General features: G+C 65.8%; 2 protein-coding genes across 4 annotated transcripts in view; both read right to left on the minus strand.

Annotated features, from left to right (window-relative positions):
* Positions 1–11249, minus strand: part of SLC12A5 (solute carrier family 12 member 5) — a 31046-nt gene extending 19797 nt beyond the window's left edge. For 2 of the 3 annotated variants that reach the window (XM_005524704.3, XM_088064414.1), the window contains exon 1: positions 4853–4983. In XM_005524704.3, coding sequence (XP_005524761.1) covers positions 4853–4904 — 52 coding nt within the window. In that variant the 5' untranslated portion in view covers positions 4905–4983. Of the gene's footprint in view, positions 1–4852; positions 4984–11166 lie in introns of those variants that run through there. The other variant, XM_088064415.1, reaches the window with a different exon arrangement.
* A 713-nt stretch (positions 11250–11962) lies between these two features.
* Positions 11963–16523, minus strand: MMP9 (matrix metallopeptidase 9). Its single transcript, XM_005524705.2, has 13 exons — positions 16285–16523; positions 15843–16081; positions 15363–15511; positions 15032–15160; positions 14777–14950; positions 14528–14701; positions 14223–14396; positions 13931–14086; positions 13544–13844; positions 13296–13435; positions 13034–13184; positions 12833–12936; positions 11963–12548 (listed from the first exon to the last, which is right to left on the minus strand). The coding sequence occupies exons 1-13, from the start codon at positions 16423–16425 to the stop codon at positions 12439–12441; spliced, it is 2142 nt and encodes a 713-aa protein (XP_005524762.2). The 5' UTR covers positions 16426–16523; the 3' UTR covers positions 11963–12438.

Raw genomic sequence — 16523 nt, forward strand, 5'->3', positions numbered from 1 at the left:
GACACGGGCAGCTTGGCAGGGAGACGTGCTCGAAACGTGGCAAGGCTCTGGGACCCCTCCGGGAGAACGGAGCCCGCGGGGGCCTCGCCTCACCGCCTGGTACCCAGCCGACGACATCACCGTGCAAGTTTCCATGGCAACGGCGAGCCACGGCCGCCTCGGCTCCCGCTCTTATGTAACGGCGCAGGCAGCCGGACGCTGGCCCCACATGGCACCCGCGCCCCGGCCCACCGGAGCCTGATGGATGGCGCGGCCGGACCCCCGGCCCAGCCCACCCCGACCCCATGGGACTGGCCCTGCTCGGCTCCACACGACAGGCGCCAGCAGCACCCTGGGGTGCTCACGCTCCAACCCATGGCACCTCAACAGCACCCACAGCTCGCAGCCTCTCCGCCCCCGCCTCTGGCCAGCGCTCCTCACGCCGGGACCACGGCCCGTGCTGACATCACCCAGGCTGCTGGGGCTGGCCCGCGGCGCAGGAGCCCCTCGCCTGGTGATGATGCTGCGAGGATCAGCACTGGCAGAGGCCCCGGGCTGGTGAGCATGAGGATGCAGCACGGCTTGGGGAGACTCCCAGTCTCCCACGTCGCTCCAGCCCCACAGACTGGAAGGAGTTAAACACCAGGGCGCAGGGTCCCAGGTGACAAAGCGCTCCAGCTTCTGCTCCTGCTCCTGCCGGAGACCATTTTGCCGCAGCGGGGCTGGTGCAGCCTCTCCCCGGTAGCTGCCTCAGACCCGTGGTCTGAAGTCAGGGGCAGGCAGGGCAGGCAGGGCAATGCACCCGCCCCTCACCTGCCACTGCCGCGGCCAGCCCTGCCCAGCGGCACAAACGGGGTGCTGCCTCCCGGCCCTGGGGACACGTGGGACACTATCAGTGTCACTAACGCCCACGGGGCAGCCAGGACAGAGCAGCGCAGGGCCGGAGCGCTGGACGGGGCTAGCAGCCCCAAGGCCAGCAGCCGAGCCGGGAGAGAGTGTGAGCGGAGCAGAGCCGAGCCGTGCCAGGCTTCGATCCCGGCGCTCAGCCGCCCCCCTCCCCAGGGATCATTCAACATGAATCGGCCTTTTAATTTGCTGCGGTGGCTGGAAGGGCTGGCGGCGGGATCGCTGGCAGGAACCCGCAGCCCCGCCGTAGGCACCGCGCAGCCCCACTCTCGGCAGGGCTTCCACCAACCTGCCTGCCCGGGGCAGCCCAGAGCAAACGCGGCAGCGCCAAAGGACCGTCACAGCATCCTCGAAGCCCCCCAAGGCAGTGCTCAGGCAGAAGCACCAGCCACAATTTGATCTTCTAATGGCTTTTTGCTTAGCCCTAAATTGGGTTGGGTAGCGTCATGTCCCTTATCCCAAATCCTCCCTAATCGCTTTACACGGCGCAGGGCACTGAGCACTGGCTGGGGTAGCCCCAGCAGCCACCCCCCACGGGCTAATTAACCAGAGCTGCTGCCAAGGCTGCTACCCGACCAGGGCCGGCCCGTCCCCTCCGCAGCATCCAGAGCACAGCGAGCCCCAGCCAGGACATCGTGCACTAGGGCTGGGGCACTGCCCAGGAGGTGCAGTGGGTGAGAGGGGCCCCGACCTCACAGCCCTCCGAGCCTCCATCTGTACTCTACATGGGGCTGCTGACAGCTCCGGAATCCCCTGTGCCACCCCCACTCCGCTCCCCTCAGCCCCAGGGGCAGCAGCAGGGCGATGGCTGCTCACGGCACTAGGGATGGCCTGGGGCTGTCCTGGAGGTACACAGGACACCTTGACTTTTGCCACAGGACACCTGGACTCCCGGGGCTCCGCCTGCAGCAAGGGGCACCCCAGGGTGACCCCAGCAGGCCAGCGAGCACATGGGCGAGCACGTGGCCCTGGCTGATGTCCCCAGCTGCTGCCGTTTTGCAGGAGCTGCTGGCCAGGGAGCCACGCTGCTGTTCTGTCACCTCCGGCTATCAAGGGGACTTGGCTGTACACACACTGCCTGGTCTTGGGCTGTTGGCCTGGGGCGCCTAAGGCAGATGGGGATGGCCAAGGTATTCTTATGCAGTGGCATCTCTGCGCCCACACGGCTTCCTTCTACCCTGCACAGGAGTGCCTGACAGCTGCCCTGGGGAGGGCGGCCCCTGGAGAGGCCACACAGCCCTTGCAGCCCCACTGAGGCAGAGATCACTGATGATCAGAGCAGCGCTGGCTCGTGCTGGCAGTGTCACAGCAGAGCCAGCTCCAGCTGCAGCGTGGCAGGGGAGCAGGGGTGGGGGTCATGAGTGGGATGGTGGAGTAGGATGCTCCCCCCATCCCAGGGCTGCACTTTCCCCCTCCAGCCAGCAAGCACACCCAGTGGCCTTTTGGGCTGGATTCCTTCACTGCCTGACCCAAATTGGACCAACTGCTACTTCAGACCTATCCTCTTCCTTCCTAAACCCAGGATTATCCTCCCTTTGATCAGCCAGCCCTGCAGCACAGGATTTCCAGCACAGGCGTTTTGCCTGGCTGCATTTAAACAGCTTCCCAGATTCTCCGACAGTCCAAGCCCTGCCTTAGAAATGGCCATGGATACAAGTTCCAGCAAAGCTCCTGGTCCTGGATCTGGGCTCCCCAGGCATCGCAGTGCCCCCGGGCTGGGTGTCAGCATGGCACCCTGCAGTGGGGCTGCGGCTGACATCCCAACACTCCAACCAGAGCAGCGCAAGGTGCCAGCCCGGACACTGCAGGCAGCGGCCCTGCCTGCTCCCCAATCCCACCATCTCCCCACAGGGTCTGTGCTGGTCCAGCCCCTGTTGGGTTTCTGGGGCTGGAGCCCTTCCAGCCTTTGTCATGTGGCTCCAGAGCATGACCTGAGTGGGGACACTGCTAACCTTTCTGACAAATAATGCCTAAGTGGTACCCAGGGCTTCAGGGGTTGCGCTGGGCTTGGCAAGTTGCTGGACAGCCAGCACTGGAGCAGCCAGGACATGTGGAGGGGGCCCACTGGCATGCAGCAGCTTTGCCACCCAACGGGTTTTCCACGGTCCCTGCAGACAGACCTCATGATGGGAGTTCAGCTGACCCTTGGCATCGGGGGATAACCCAACCCCCCACTGCAACCACCCTTGTGTGGGGAGCTCAGCTGAGCCCCTTCTTACGACAATCCCTGCTCCCCCAAGCCCTCCAGGCCCTTGCTTCCTCCAGCCCTTCACCCACTGTCCCAAAGGGCACCATCTCACCAGGCTCAGCTCCAGGGACAGTCTGCCTGGTCCATCTGTAGTGGCACTGTGTCCAGCCCTCCTGCAAGACCCCAGCACGGCAGAAACGCCTGCTGCCATGCCGCTGGCACTGCTGCTATGGAAATCGGTGAGTGGGAGAGATCCTGGTGCTGCAGAGGGCAAGGGGAGGGCAAGTGGCCAGGGAAGGGCATGGCCGAGGGCCAGTGCGACAACCCCAGCCCAGCAAGGTGCTCTCAAAAGTCTCCTGCTATCCCTGACCTTGAGCAGAGTGGCAAATAAGCAAGCAAATAAACAGACTGGGGTCAGGAGAGTAGAGGAATACATAGAGCCCCTCTGTGGCTGTGCCCAGAGCCTCACTGTGGGCAGCCGGGACCCCCCCAACCACTGCCATAGCCAGCCATGTGCTCCCGGCTGGGGCTTTGATAGACCCCACGAAGGGGCCCGGAGAACAGACTTGGCGGGGTCTGGGAGGGTCAGAGGGGCAGTGCAAGTCCTCCTGGGCACACACTGCATTCCCCTGGCTGCAGCCCACTCCTGTGCCCTGCAGGAACACCCGCAAGAATGGGGCCTACGCTCCCTGGCTGCCTGGTGATGGACGTGGTCCCGGGAGGAACGGGGACCCTCACACAGCTCAGTAGTGCCGGATGCCGGGAGGGGCGAAGGCCAAAGCCCCAGCAGGGACGGGGCTGCTGCGGGGCCGAGCGGCCCCTCGCCCACGACGGACAGCGGCCCTGCGCCGGGGCTGCGCCAGGGCTGCAGCGGGACGGGGCACAGCGCGGCGCGGCACGGACCGGACCGGCTCGACTCGGCACGACGGGGATCGCTTTGGTTCAGCTGGGCTCGGCCCCGGGACGAACGGCTCCTGCGGCCCCGGAGCAGGGCCCGGGCGGCCACTTCAGCACCGCGGACAGAGGCGGCGGGTCCGGGGGGTGCGGGGGGCGGCAGGGAGTGGGGGGCGGGAGCGGAGAAGGGAGCGGGGGGCGGCTGCCCGGGATGGAGAGGCGGCTGCCGGAGATGGGGGGGCGGCAGAGGAGAGGAATGGGGGGGAGGGCAGCGGGGGTGAGAGAGGAGATATGGAGAGATGGGGGGCGGTAGCCGGAGATGGGAGGCGGCAGCAGGGAGGGCTGGGGGGGCTGCAGCGGAGATGCGGGAGGCAGGGGTGGGGGGCTGCCGGGAGCGGGGACCCTTGTGGGGGTCCCGGGCGGGCGGGAGCGGGCCTGGTGCAGCGACGGGGGGTGCTGTCCGGGAGGCGGCGGGGCCGGCCCCACAGGGTCGCTCGGAGCACAGCAAGCAGCCCCCGCCCGGGAGGAGGCTCCTCACTGAGCCCCGTACAGCTCGGCCGCACCGCCGCTTCCCGAGGCTGCCGCAGCGGCGGGAGTGCGGCCGGGGCTGCGCGGAGGCGCCGGGAGCGGGAGCATCCCCGCACCGCTCGCCGCAGCCCCGCGGGGCCGCGGGCGGAGAGCCGCCGTCGCGGCCGGTGCCGGTGCCGGTGCCGGTGCCGGTGCCGGTGCCTCCCGCCTGCCCCGCAGCAGGGCAGCCCCAGCCTCCGCTGCCCCCGGCTCCGCGCCGCTTCTGCCCCGCGCCGGCGCCAGCCCTCGGCCCGGCGGGGGCGGCCGCCCCGGGCCGTCCCGCTGTCCCGCCCGCCGGTGCCGATGCCGGTGCCTCACCTTGGCTGGCGCCGCCGTCGCCGTCCTCGCAGTCGGTCAGGTTGTTCAGCATGGCGCCGGTGCCGCGGCCGCTCGCTGCCGCCGGAGCCGGAGCTCTCGCTCCGCAGCAGCCGCGTCCCCGCGCCGCCCCCCGCGCCGGTGGGAGGGGGCTGCAGTGCGGAGGCGCCCGGGCTCACGGCTCACGGCTGATGCCGGCGGAGCCCAGCCCGGCCGCCCGCTTCATCACGTATGCGGGAGGCATTGCCCCCGCCGCGGCGGGGAGGGGGGGCGCGGCGGCGGGGGGGGCACAAAGACGAGCGAGCAGAGCGGGGCCGCCTCCCGGCTGCGCCAGGCGTGGGGGGGAACTAGGGCAGCGCTGCGGGCCCGGCTGGCGCGGGCGGGACGGGACGGGACGGCCCCGCAACCGCACCGACCCCGCACCCGCCCCGGCCCCGAACCCCGCCTCCAGCCCCCGCACTCCGCACCGGCCCTCTCACCGGCCCCGCACCCCACACCAGCTCCCGCACCGGACCTCGAAGCAGCCTCGGGACCTGGACCACACTCGGGGTGTACAGCGGGGCAGAACCCGTGTCTGCGGGACAGACGCATCCCCAGAGGAGGCTGAGGCCCGGGATGACGGCAGCCCCTGTCTGCGTGGCCCGTGCCCCGGGACAGACGGCTCCCGGGTGGGCAGCACCAGGTCACACAGGGGACCCCTCTACGGGCACCGGGGCTCCGACCGTGGATGGAGACCCCTGCCTCAGTAGCAGGACTACCCAGGATACCCGGGGGAGGGGGCAGACGTCCAGACCACCCCACAGGAGGGCTGGGGAGATGGTAGAGGTGATTAACCCTCCTCTGGCCAGCTGACCTGCAGCACAGGGAATGCTGCCTGCAGAGGGGAACAGGCTTAATGTGACCTCCCCTGGTGACCAGGGGGCCGGGATCACACCCATAACAACCTTCTTAGACTTGGACAAAGGTTGCAATAGGGCCAAAATTCCCAGGCCCTGTGCTGTCTATGGGGGGCCAGCTCTTGCAGCTGTCACACACAGGGCCAGAGACACAGGCCACTCTCAAGTTGGGATTGTAGAGGGACGCTGCAGGGCTGCTTGAAGCCCCCTGTTCTCTCATGCACTTAATCCGGGAGGATCCCCCAGCCAGAGCTGGCTGCAGCTCCCGGCATCTCCTCCGGCACAGGCTGAGATCATGACAGCCCGCTGGCCTCCGTTACTTCTTGACAGCTGTAATTAATTGTTTACTTTCTCCTGGTGCGGAGCCAGCTGCTCTGCAGCGAAGATGCTCCCCAGCCTGACCTCGCAGCCAGGAGAGAGGCTCAGACCCCTCACCCCAGCCCGGCAGGCAGCACTGATCCCTGCCCTATGGCTGCAGCCAGGACCCCGGGACCTGGCATCCCTGGGGAGCTGCAGCAGCACAGCCCCAGCTCCATGGCAAGTGGCACAGGAGGGTGGCGGGGAGGATGGGCAGTTCAGGGTGGGCATCTGAGGGTGGGCACTCCCCACCCAGGGCTCTGTGTGGCAGTCACCACATAGGGCTGCCCCTGTCCAGCTGCAGCAGCACCTCACACCTGCATCCCGCAGCCCTGAGCAGGAGCCAGCGCTGGAGCATGGGGCTGGCCCACTCCCAAGGGTTGGGAATGGAAGGAAGGGGCTGCAGACAGGATGCAGTGGACAAAACTACTGTCCCATGTGGGCCTGGGGGGTTAGAGGGCACCCCCCAGCCACCCCAAGGAGGCTGTGGGTGGGCAGAAGGGCAGCAGGCCAGGGTCCAGCCAGCCACGGTGAGTGCCAAGCACCAGAGGGTGTTTTTTTGCAGGAGGCCACAGTGCGTGGGCTCGGCACAAGAGGGATTTCCTGCTAAAACAGATGCAGGGGAGGGAGCACGTGAAAGACCACTAATCCCCTAATCCCTGGATTATGGCTCCATTTCAGGGGTTGGGATTTGACGGCAGCACAGTGGGCTACGCTATCAAGACTGCATTGGCTTAGCCTGTGCACAGGGTCCCACCAGCATGTGGGGACAAACTGAGGGTGTCTCTGAGGCAGAGGAGACTGAGGGGGCTTGATCCCCAGCAGAGCACTGGCCTTAACCCTGGTCCAAATGCCCATGACTGGGGTATCTGGTGCAGCGTGTCAAAAGGAGAGGTCTGGCACGGTTTGGGCATCATCCATGCCTGTGCCTTGCTTGCAGTCATGCTGCAGGCAGCACAAGGGCACGGGGAAAGAGGAAGACAGACACTTTTCCCTGACCATTGAGTGGGGGATCAACTGGAAGTGTCTCCTGAGTCTGAGTAGCAGGCAGGATCCTGGCACCAGGCCAGGCAGAGCATCAGTGCCCCACTTAACTGCAAGAGGCTGCCCAGGAATGACGACGGAGAGCGACCAAGCCAAGAAGGATCCCTGCAAAGTGTCCTGTATGCCTGCAGAGACTCCTGAGAATGTCCCAGACCCCTCTGCGTAGAGCCTGGGTGAGGGGAGCCATTCTCAGACATTCCCAGGGCTGGAAGCCTGGCCACCGGCCACACAGCCCTTGCCTATTATCAGCAGCGGTCAAACCTCCCAGGAGCGAGACACGTGCTGGAGTGACTGGGAAACCTCCTGAGGGCAGGGAGCGGGCAGCCTGGCAGTGTGCCACCCGGGCAGTGAGGGCGGCTGTACTGTGGAGATACCGGTCAGCACATTGCACTGTCTGCTGTGATCCCTGGGCACTGCCAACAGCCTGTCCATCCGCATTCTGCCAGGATGGGACACCCAGCACTGAGGGCTTGAGGCATGGGGACAAGCAGCTCCCAAAGAAAAGAAGAGCTGGGGCAGGAGAGATCCCAAGATGATGGAGGTGCAGCCAGGCAGAAGGGCAGTGATGCCAGCCAAGTGTTGTAGAGGGAGGTTTTCGTCACAGTGTGCCCTCATCACACTGTCCTGACAGCTCCACGAGCCCAGGGGCAACACATCCTGCAGCACCCTGGCAGGATGGAGCACTCTTGTTCATCACCATCCAGACAGGTTAGGGCCCTGTCACCAGCATGGGGCAAAAGCTGAGCCCAGGGCTGACACGGGCACCAGCTGGGTCTTGACACCAGCTGCAGCAGCAGGACAGGACATGGAAGGAGGTACAGCGTCCTGAGGGGCTGGGAAGGGAGCCACAGGAGCCACTGCAGCTGCCTGAGGCTGAGAGCAGAAGAGCGGCAATGGGACAGGGCTGGCAGAGGCCATGGGGCAAGGCTGTGAGCTCCTGCGTCATGCGAGCCCAGCACAGTGCGCAGCTGGCGCAGCGTCCCCAGCTGCCCTTGCCCAGATGTCTTGCCAGCAGCAGGGCAGTGGCAGCGGGCGGCTGGGCAGCCTGGCACAGGGATCAGCCACGGAAGCAGCCTCCTCCCACCAGGCCCCGCTCCTGGCAACACAGCTGAGGAGCCCCCAAGCAGCCCTGTGGCAGTTGCGGTACCCTGGGGATTCCAGGCAGCCGCTGCTGAGCCAGGGCCTGAGGGCCCAGTGATGGCCAAGGAGCAGCTGCATGGCCACTTGCCAGCCCCTGTCAGAAGAGTTTGGGTGCAGAATCAGCTGATGAGACATTGGAGTGTCATGTCCCACACAGCACCCCTCACTCAGCCCCACCACCTGCACAAGGACCTCCACTCTGGCACCCCCCTGAAGCACTTGTGGTGTGTTCAGTGGTATGGAGACTCCTTGGAAAATCTACTACAGGCAGATGATGGGGCTTCGGCTGCTCCACCCCGCCATATCATCAGCCTCTACCTGCTGCAGACCCTTGGTTCTTCTAATGATATCCCAAGGGCACCCAGTCTGCCACAAACCTGACCTGAGTGTCTGCAAGGAGGCTGGAGGAGACAGGGGTCTGGGGGAGCCTCCTTAGCAGCCCCACATGTACCCCTCTGTGCACGGTGCCCCAAGTGAGGGCCCTCAGCAGGGGCCCTGCATGGGGGTGCAGCCGGGGCTGGTGGGGTCCCTACTCTACCCAAGCCCCCCTCAGGGCCTCACCTCCCGCCTGGGGCCAGCCTCACACATCTGCCCCACAGAGCCTTGCTCATGGCTTAAGACCCACAGCCCCATGACCCCAGGGCCCCCAGGGGTCCGAGAGAGCTGCTGGACCCCCTCAGCACCGAGAGTCACGGCAAGGGTGACATCGGGACCGGTTTCCACGGCAACGAGAGAGGCTCCTTAACTGGGTGGTTGCCATGGCTACTGCCGCCGATCCCGATCGCTCGGGACACAGAGGGCTCCGCGGTGGCGGTGCCCCGGTGCCCTCTCGGGTCAGGACGGCTGCCCCACGGGCAGCGCACCGGGCGCGGGGCCGGCAGCCCCACACGTGCAGCCCCCGGGGGGAGGCCAGCCCCACGGCGGGTCCCAGGTGGAGCACATGGATCCGGTCCCGCGGGATCCGGCCCGCCTTGCGCTGGCGGTGGGACCGGACCCCCGCGGCCCGGCGGCACCGGCGGGTCCCGGGGGCGGGGCGGGGCGGCAGGGGCGGGGTCGGGAGGGGCACACCCCCACCGGAGCCGTCCCGTCCCGTCACCGCCCCCTGGCGGCGCCGCGCAGCCCTGCCCGCCCCCGCCCGCACGGACCCCGCACGGACCTCGCCAAGACCCCGCGCAGCCCTGCCCGCCCCCACCCGCACGGACTCCATTTCCCGGGCCAAGCCCTGGATCCCGCCGTACTCCAGCAGTGACCTGCGCCCGGCCCCGAGGCCCCCGCGGCGGAGCCTTGTCCGTGCCCTGCCCCGCCCGGCACCGGGCGGTTCCTCCGCCGCCACCGCCCCTGCACACGGCGCCAGGTCACGGATGAGCAGGGGCCCTCCTGCTGACCCGGAGGTCCCCGCACAGCCCCGGCACTGGCAGCACGGCCGGCTGCAGCCTTCGCTCCCTTACCGCCCCGAGATCCCCGAGATCTCCGTCACTCTGTCCCGCCACGCGTGACACTGACATGGGGCCAGGCAACCACCGAGCGTTCACCCAGGGCCAAGTCCCTCCTGGGACCATTCCTGCCCAGAGCTCCCGCCTGCCATCCGCAGCCCCTGCCAGTCCTGCAACTGCCAGCCCCATGCACCCCCTCCCATCCAACCCCATGGTCTTAGTGCTGTGGAGAAATGTGGGATGTGAGGACTCCCTGAATGCTGCCAACCCCTAAGTAGCCACCCTGCCATGGCCATGACCACCCCATAAGACAAGGCAGCTCTAGCAGGACCAACCACTGGCTGTCCTCTGGGAGGGCACAAGGTCACAGCTCAGCCACAAGGATGTGTCCCTTGTTCCCACCACGGCCACTCAGCATGCCCACCCCAGTTTCCCTCAGCCCCCTCACCAGCAGACTGGCTGCCAAACCGAGGAGTTGTTTCTGGAGGGCCCCAGAATTCAGCCACAGCCTCAGCTCATCACAGTCCGCTCCACCCCAACATAGCCCACAGGCCAGGCCCAGTTGGCCCAGCTGCCATAGAATGACAAGTGTCCCTGCATCCCCTTGCCACTCGATGCAGCCCTACATCACCCACAACAGCGTGATCCTAGACAGGGCCCCAAAGGCCAGAGCCCACTGACAGAGGCTCAGCCCAGCCTGGGTGTCGTGGTGTCTGTCCGGCTGCTCGCGCCTCCCACCCGTGCCCTTCGCCGAGGGTGCAAGGTCACAGCTCCGGCAGCACGGTGCTGCTGTCGGCCGGTTTTCTGGGATCGATACGGCTCTGGTGACAGCAAAGCCCCACCGCCACGTCCCCTGGGCACCACGAGGTGATGGCTGCCGGCTCCAGCGCCTGTGCCCATGGCAGCCTGGTGGGCACTGCTGCATCCAAGGGCTGGCCACAACTTGCCCTCACCCGGCTGGGCAGCAGCCACTCTCCACCACGGCTCCCTGGGGAGCAGTATGTGACCTCGCACCCACAGCCGACCCACAGCCGCAATCCCGCTCCAACCCGCTGCCGCTCCGGCAGCGGCAGGGCCTCGCTCCAACAGTCTCCGGTATGGGGACGGAACAGGGGAGCTCCCTGAGGAGCGAAGGTGGCCGCGGAGAAGAGTATGGGACGAGGGGTCCTGCCCGGGCGGCTGAGCCCCACTCCCTGCTCTGCACCTCCAATCTCCTGGATCCCGCAGCTCCGCGCCATCCCTACTTCGGGGGTCTCCACTGCCTCCGAGGGGCCAGACCGACCGCAGCTCCGCGCCCCCCATGGTGCTCGGACTGCCGGCCCTCTTCGTGGACCCTTCTCACGGACCCTCCCCGCGGACGCTGTCCTGTCCTGCCCCACGGATCCTCGTCGCTGACAGTGTCCCGCCTCCGGAGCCTCCCCAGGCCCCCCTTGCCCCCGGCGCTCACCCCCACCGCCGGTGACTGTGAACCGCCCGCTCATGGCCCCGTCGTCGCCACAAGTGGCTCCGGCCCCGGCGGTCGCTGAGCGCGGCCCCGCCGGGCGCTGACCGGGGTCCTAGTGCCCGCGGCACCGCCCGCCGCGCCGCCCCCGCGGCCGCAGGGCTGGCTCCAGTCCGAGTGGATCGGCTCGGCCCCGCTCCGGTCGGCTCGGTTCGGACCCGTTCGGGCCGGCTCGACCCGACGGGACGGGACGGGACCACTCCGCCGCGCCCGGTCGGTCCCGCAGCCGCCGCCGAATTGGGGGGCGCTGGGACCGTGCCGCAACGGGACGGGAGGGGGCCACTCTCTGCCCCCGCCCTGTCCGGAGTCGCGGCCGCTAATTACATCTAATTACAGCCCCGGAGCTGCGGCTGCCCCACCCTGCCGCGGACCCGGGCACCCTTGGGCACAATCCGAGCCCTGATCCTGCCGCCGCGCTCTGCGGCCACGCAGGGACAGACCAGGGCCGGGGTCTCAGCTGCAGTGGGGAGTCCGGTCACACGCTGTGTGCCGGCCGCACGCGGTGACAACCGCCCGCTACTCATCTCGGAGCAAACGCGGAGCGCAGGAGAGGGCAGCGGGTGGAGGATTATGCGGAGCCAGGGCTTGGGAGGTCCGGGGAGTCGGGGCGGGGAGTGCCGCGCCTGGCGTAGGGCTGATGGTAGACAGTGTTGAGGCCGAGGGACATCCTTCCTGGATGATGCCCCCAGTACACAGAGGTTCTCCAAACCATGGCCCCAATAGCTGATAGAGCACTCGAGGCTGTGTCCAAAGAATTGTCTTTATTACAAATGGGCAGGCAATTGGCAGAGGGGGTGGTTGGCAGAGTGGGCAGTGGGCAGGAATAGGCAAAACCACGTCTCCCACCCTCGTGTGTCCCCAGGCGCCAGCTCCCAGTGGGGCTCAGCCTGACCTGGCATCGCTGGCTCAGGAAAAAAATAAATTTGTCTCGAATCCATGTGCGGTTTGCACCAGACAAATGCCTCTGTGCAGTGGAGTTGGCACTGGCAGGGGTGGCACAATGCCAGCTGTGGCAAGAGTCCTTCTCCCCAGCTGGGGCTCCCCAGGCTGGGCAGCCCCCAGGGGGTGACCCCAAGACCCCCTGTCCCTTTCTTCCAGGAAGATGGTGACCTCATCTGGGGCTACCCACAGCCACAAGGCTCCCAGGGGTCAGCCTATGAGACAGGAGCCCGCAAGCTGGGAGCAGTGGGCAGGCAGAGCCAGTGGCTGGTCAGGCCTTCAGTGCTGGGGACACTGCAGGATGTCATACTTGACGTAGCCCACCCGGTCCACCTGGTAGCGCGGTGTCATCCTCCAGTAGAAGCTGCCCCGGCAGAAGTGGTACTTGCCTGGGCAAGGAGGGGGACAGAGGGATTGGAGGGTCAGTAGGAGTTTGGCCATACAAAGACCCATCCCGATGGCTGCCCAAGCAGCTCAGGCACATGGCACCCTACAATGTGCTGGCACCTTGCCGGCTCCACCACAAGGACCCACCGGGGCTGATGGCATGCCCTGTCCCAGGGCCATTCCCCACACACCCGAGCATCCCAAGCCAGGAACTGGAGCAATGCCATGAGAGGCTCAGGTAGCCCAGGCCTGAAGACACAGCACCCACCCACCAGGTTTCACTCACCTTGGTAGAGGAACACATTGCGTGCATCAAGGGGAACGCCAGTGAAGACATCGTCGGTGGCTCGGGGGTAGCCCTTGTCCACCCTCTGAACCTTCACATCCAGCCTGTAGGACAGCAGAGCCGTGCTCAGGGCTGCTGGGACCCCCCTCCCTTGCCTTGCCAGGGCTCAGGCAGGCACTGCTGCTCTCCAGTCCTGCTCACCTCCAGTAGCTCTCCCCACTGAAGAGCAGCACTTTGCCGCGGCCCCGCTGCAGGGCCCCCGAGACGCGGCCGGCTTCCTTCCCTATACCCAACTTCTCGATCCCCCGGGGGCCCAGCACACTCTTCCCAGAAAACACCCAGAACTGCCGACCTGCAGTGGGAGATAGTGGGGGTGTCAGACAGCCCTGAGAGCTCCCAGGCTTTGCCAGGCTCCTCCCACTCCCCGTGGGACTGGGCCGGGGGCAGTGGAGGCAGAGCTCACCAGCAAAGAAGAAGACCCTCTTGGTGAGCAAATCCTGGAAAACAGCATCGATGGTGTCTGGGAGACCAGGCCAGGTATCAGCAACAGAGAAGGCACCCTGGATGCCCGATTTCCAGAAGGATGAGTAGGTCCAGTATTTCCTGGTGGGGAAGATGAGCTCAGTTTGCCACAGCCCATGTCCCCCACATCCCTGTGTTCCCCCACATCCCACCTCACCAGGGCAGGAGGTGCCAGATGCTGCCACTCACCCATCCTTGAAGAAGTACAGCTCCCCATTGATCTCTGTGATAGCATCAAAGTTCTTCTCCATGCAGGCATCCCGGCTGGGGTCCACAGGAATGGGTCCTACTGTGGGCTCTGGTGTCTCCTCCTCCTCCTCTTCAGTGGTGGAGGTGCTGCCAGCCTCTGTGGGCATGGGCTGAGGCTCCTCTGTGGGCATGGGCTGAGGCTCCTCCGTGGGTATGGGCTGGGTTTCCTCTGTGGGCAGGGGCTGGGGCTCTTCAGTGGGAGCAGGTGCAGGTGCAGTGGGCTTAGGGCCAGAGCCACGACCTGAGTGAATACAGGGGAGGGCATGAGGCTGGAATCAGCTTGGTGCTGCAGGACACTCTGCACCCAGCTGCAGTACAGCTGCTCACCATAGAGGTACTGGATGCCCTGGACATCATCAGGGTGCAGCTGGAAATCCTGGATGTAACTGTACATAGGGTACATCAAGGCCTCACGCACACTTGAGTGATCCAGCCCCAGTGAGTGTCCAAACTCATGGGCAGCCACCAGGAAGATGCTGTAACCTGGGAGAAAGCACTGGCCTAAGTGCCTGGTGGGCCACAACAGGGCAGGACACACCATCCAGAGGCTGTGGTCCCCGGAAGAAGTGTGACAATGTGGCATGAGTCTGGGAGGCATAAAAGGCAGAGGGGCAAGTACCTCTGTCAGGGCAGAAGCCCCACTTCTTGTCAGTGTCGTAGTTGCTGGTGGTGGCACACCAGAGCTTGCCGTCCTGCCGGCCCTGGCTGGTGCAGGTGCTGTAGGACTGCCCCAGGAAGGTGAAGGGAAAGACGCACGGGTCCCCCTGGGAGTTGCCACCGATCACCGCCGTGTCTGCAGCAAAGGGTCAGTGAGGCTGTCCCTGGCCCCTGGCTGCACTGGCCAGAACCCAGGACAGCGCAGAGATCCCTCATGTGCCCACCCTGTGTGCCCCCTCCTCCGCATGCCCTCCTCCCTGCTGGCACCTCGGTTGGGGCAGAAGCCATATTTCTTGTCCTGGTCGAAGCTGGAGGTGGTGGCACACCAGCGGTAGCCATCGGAGCGCCCATCCGTGGTACAGGTATCGTAGGAAGTGCCATCAAAGATGAAGGGGAAGACACAGGGGGCTCCATCACTGTTGCCACCATTGGTGTAGAGGACTGTGGGGTGAGGGAGAGTGAGGAAGGCCCCAGGCACCATGGGGCTGGGCAGGGGTTATGGTCACCACAACTCACGCTCGCTGGGGCAGAAGCCGTATTTCTTGTCCTGGTCATAGTTGGAGGTGGTGGCACACCAGGGCAGCCCATCCTTGCGCCCCTCCGTGGTGCACCGGGAGTAGGAGCGGCCCTCGAAGATGAAGGGGAAGTGGCATTCGGCTCCATTTGCATTCCCATGGCGGGTCTTCACCACTGCTCAGAGAGAGGCGGCTCAATGCTGCTGCTGGGGCTGGCACCATCAGACCCCCTCAAAGCACCACACCCTGCCCTTACCTAAGCCAGTTCCCAGTGTCCAGAACTCATCGTCATCAAAGTGGGCATCGCCCTGAATGCCCTGGCCTGGGGGAAAGGCGTGGGCAAGGAGCCCGTCCTTGCCATCGAAGGGGTACCCGTCCCCATGCTCTGCAGAGAAAAGCACCCTCAGCTGGACCTGCCAGAGGAACTCTTACATCCCCAGCACGCACACAGACACCCCTGCACACCTCCTGCATGTGGGGAGCAGGGGGACTCTGGGCACAGCCCAAGGAGACATGGGATGAGGATCCCACACGCAGGGTACGTCCCCAGGCCCCTCCTCACTCCCTGCCTGCCCAAAGGACATCACCTTGGCTGCCAAACATGATCATGATGTCTGCCTCGCCGCTGTATATCTGGGTGAAGGTGAGAGGGGTCACATCGCTCCACACTTGGAATGCTCGTCTGAAGGCATCGTCGATCACAGCACGGTCCAGGTCAGGGGAATAGTTTATCACCCTGCCAGGGAGGAGAGGGTCAGTGCTGCCAGCTCCCCTCCTCATGCAGGAGTGACTCTGTTCTAGGAAGGAGCAGACCCCCACCCCCAAAGGTGATAGCAGTCACCACCACCCTTGACCTCCCCAAGGGCTCAGGTGTTCAGGGCATCGGGGAGCAGATGGTGCTGCTGTCCCAGCTTGGCCCTGGCAGCACTGAGACCCAGCTGTACAGGCAGCACCAAGCCCAGACAAGGACTGAGCAGAGGCTGCCATCCTCCTGCTCCCTCAGGCTCTCCATTCTCCTGGGACCATCACCCTGGGGACACAAGGGTTCATCTCCAGAGCAGACTCACCGATAAGTCAGGTCCATGTGGTCCCACTTGAGGTCCCCCTCAAAGGTAAGGAAGGTTCCCACGTCAGGGACACCGCAGCGGGGGGCTCTCATGGCTTCCAGCGTGGCAGCATCCAGCTCTCCTGTCTCCTCTAGGCCCAGCTGCTTCTGCATCTTGAGCAATGCCTTGCCCAGGGACACGTGCCTGCCACCAATCTTAGCCTCTGCCTCCGTGGTGTAGCCGAACCTCTGCAGGTAGCGCTGTGGAGGAAGGGCAGCCAGAGGGGTGAGTGAGGCAGGAGGGGGCTCCAGCAGCCCCGGGCACCCATCCCAGCTGTGGTGCCTCCCTGAGCTCAAGGACACTGACTGCTCTCAAGCCGTGCCTGCAGCCCCTCACTGTCAGCCTGAGTACCCCTTGGGGACCTGAGTGCCAGGAGGGCACCACGAGGCCGTGCTCCCCTCACCTCTGCCAGCTGTAGATCCGGCAGAGTGCTGATCAGGTCCCCCGGGAAGGTGACAACCGCCTGTGGCTTGCCCTGGAGAGGGGCCGCACAGCAGGAGCCAGCCAGCAGCCCGACGACAAGCGGGGCCAGGAGGAGTGCCATGGTTCGGTGGTGACAGGAGGGATGTGGCTGTGCTGGTCCCCGCTGTCTGCTCTGGATGCTGCCGGGCTACCCGCTCCTATTTATGGGGTGGGAGGGCA

This window comes from Pseudopodoces humilis, chromosome 19 (genome assembly GCF_049639895.1).
Source record: "Pseudopodoces humilis isolate 2021_Gansu_Grassland_sample_001 chromosome 19, ASM4963989v1, whole genome shotgun sequence".
Lineage (NCBI taxonomy): Eukaryota > Metazoa > Chordata > Aves > Passeriformes > Paridae > Pseudopodoces > Pseudopodoces humilis.

Coding starts and splice junctions, on each gene's coding strand:
- MMP9 (XM_005524705.2), bottom strand. CDS start 16,425: ATGGCACTCCTCCTGGCCCCGCTTGTCGTCGGGCTGCTGGCTGGCTCC. Junction 15,161..15,362: donor GATCATGTTTGGCAGCCAAG/GTGATGTCCTTT, acceptor TTTTCTCTGCAG/AGCATGGGGACGGGTACCCC. Junction 13,436..13,543: donor CTGTACTTCTTCAAGGATGG/GTGAGTGGCAGC, acceptor CTTCCCCACCAG/GAAATACTGGACCTACTCAT.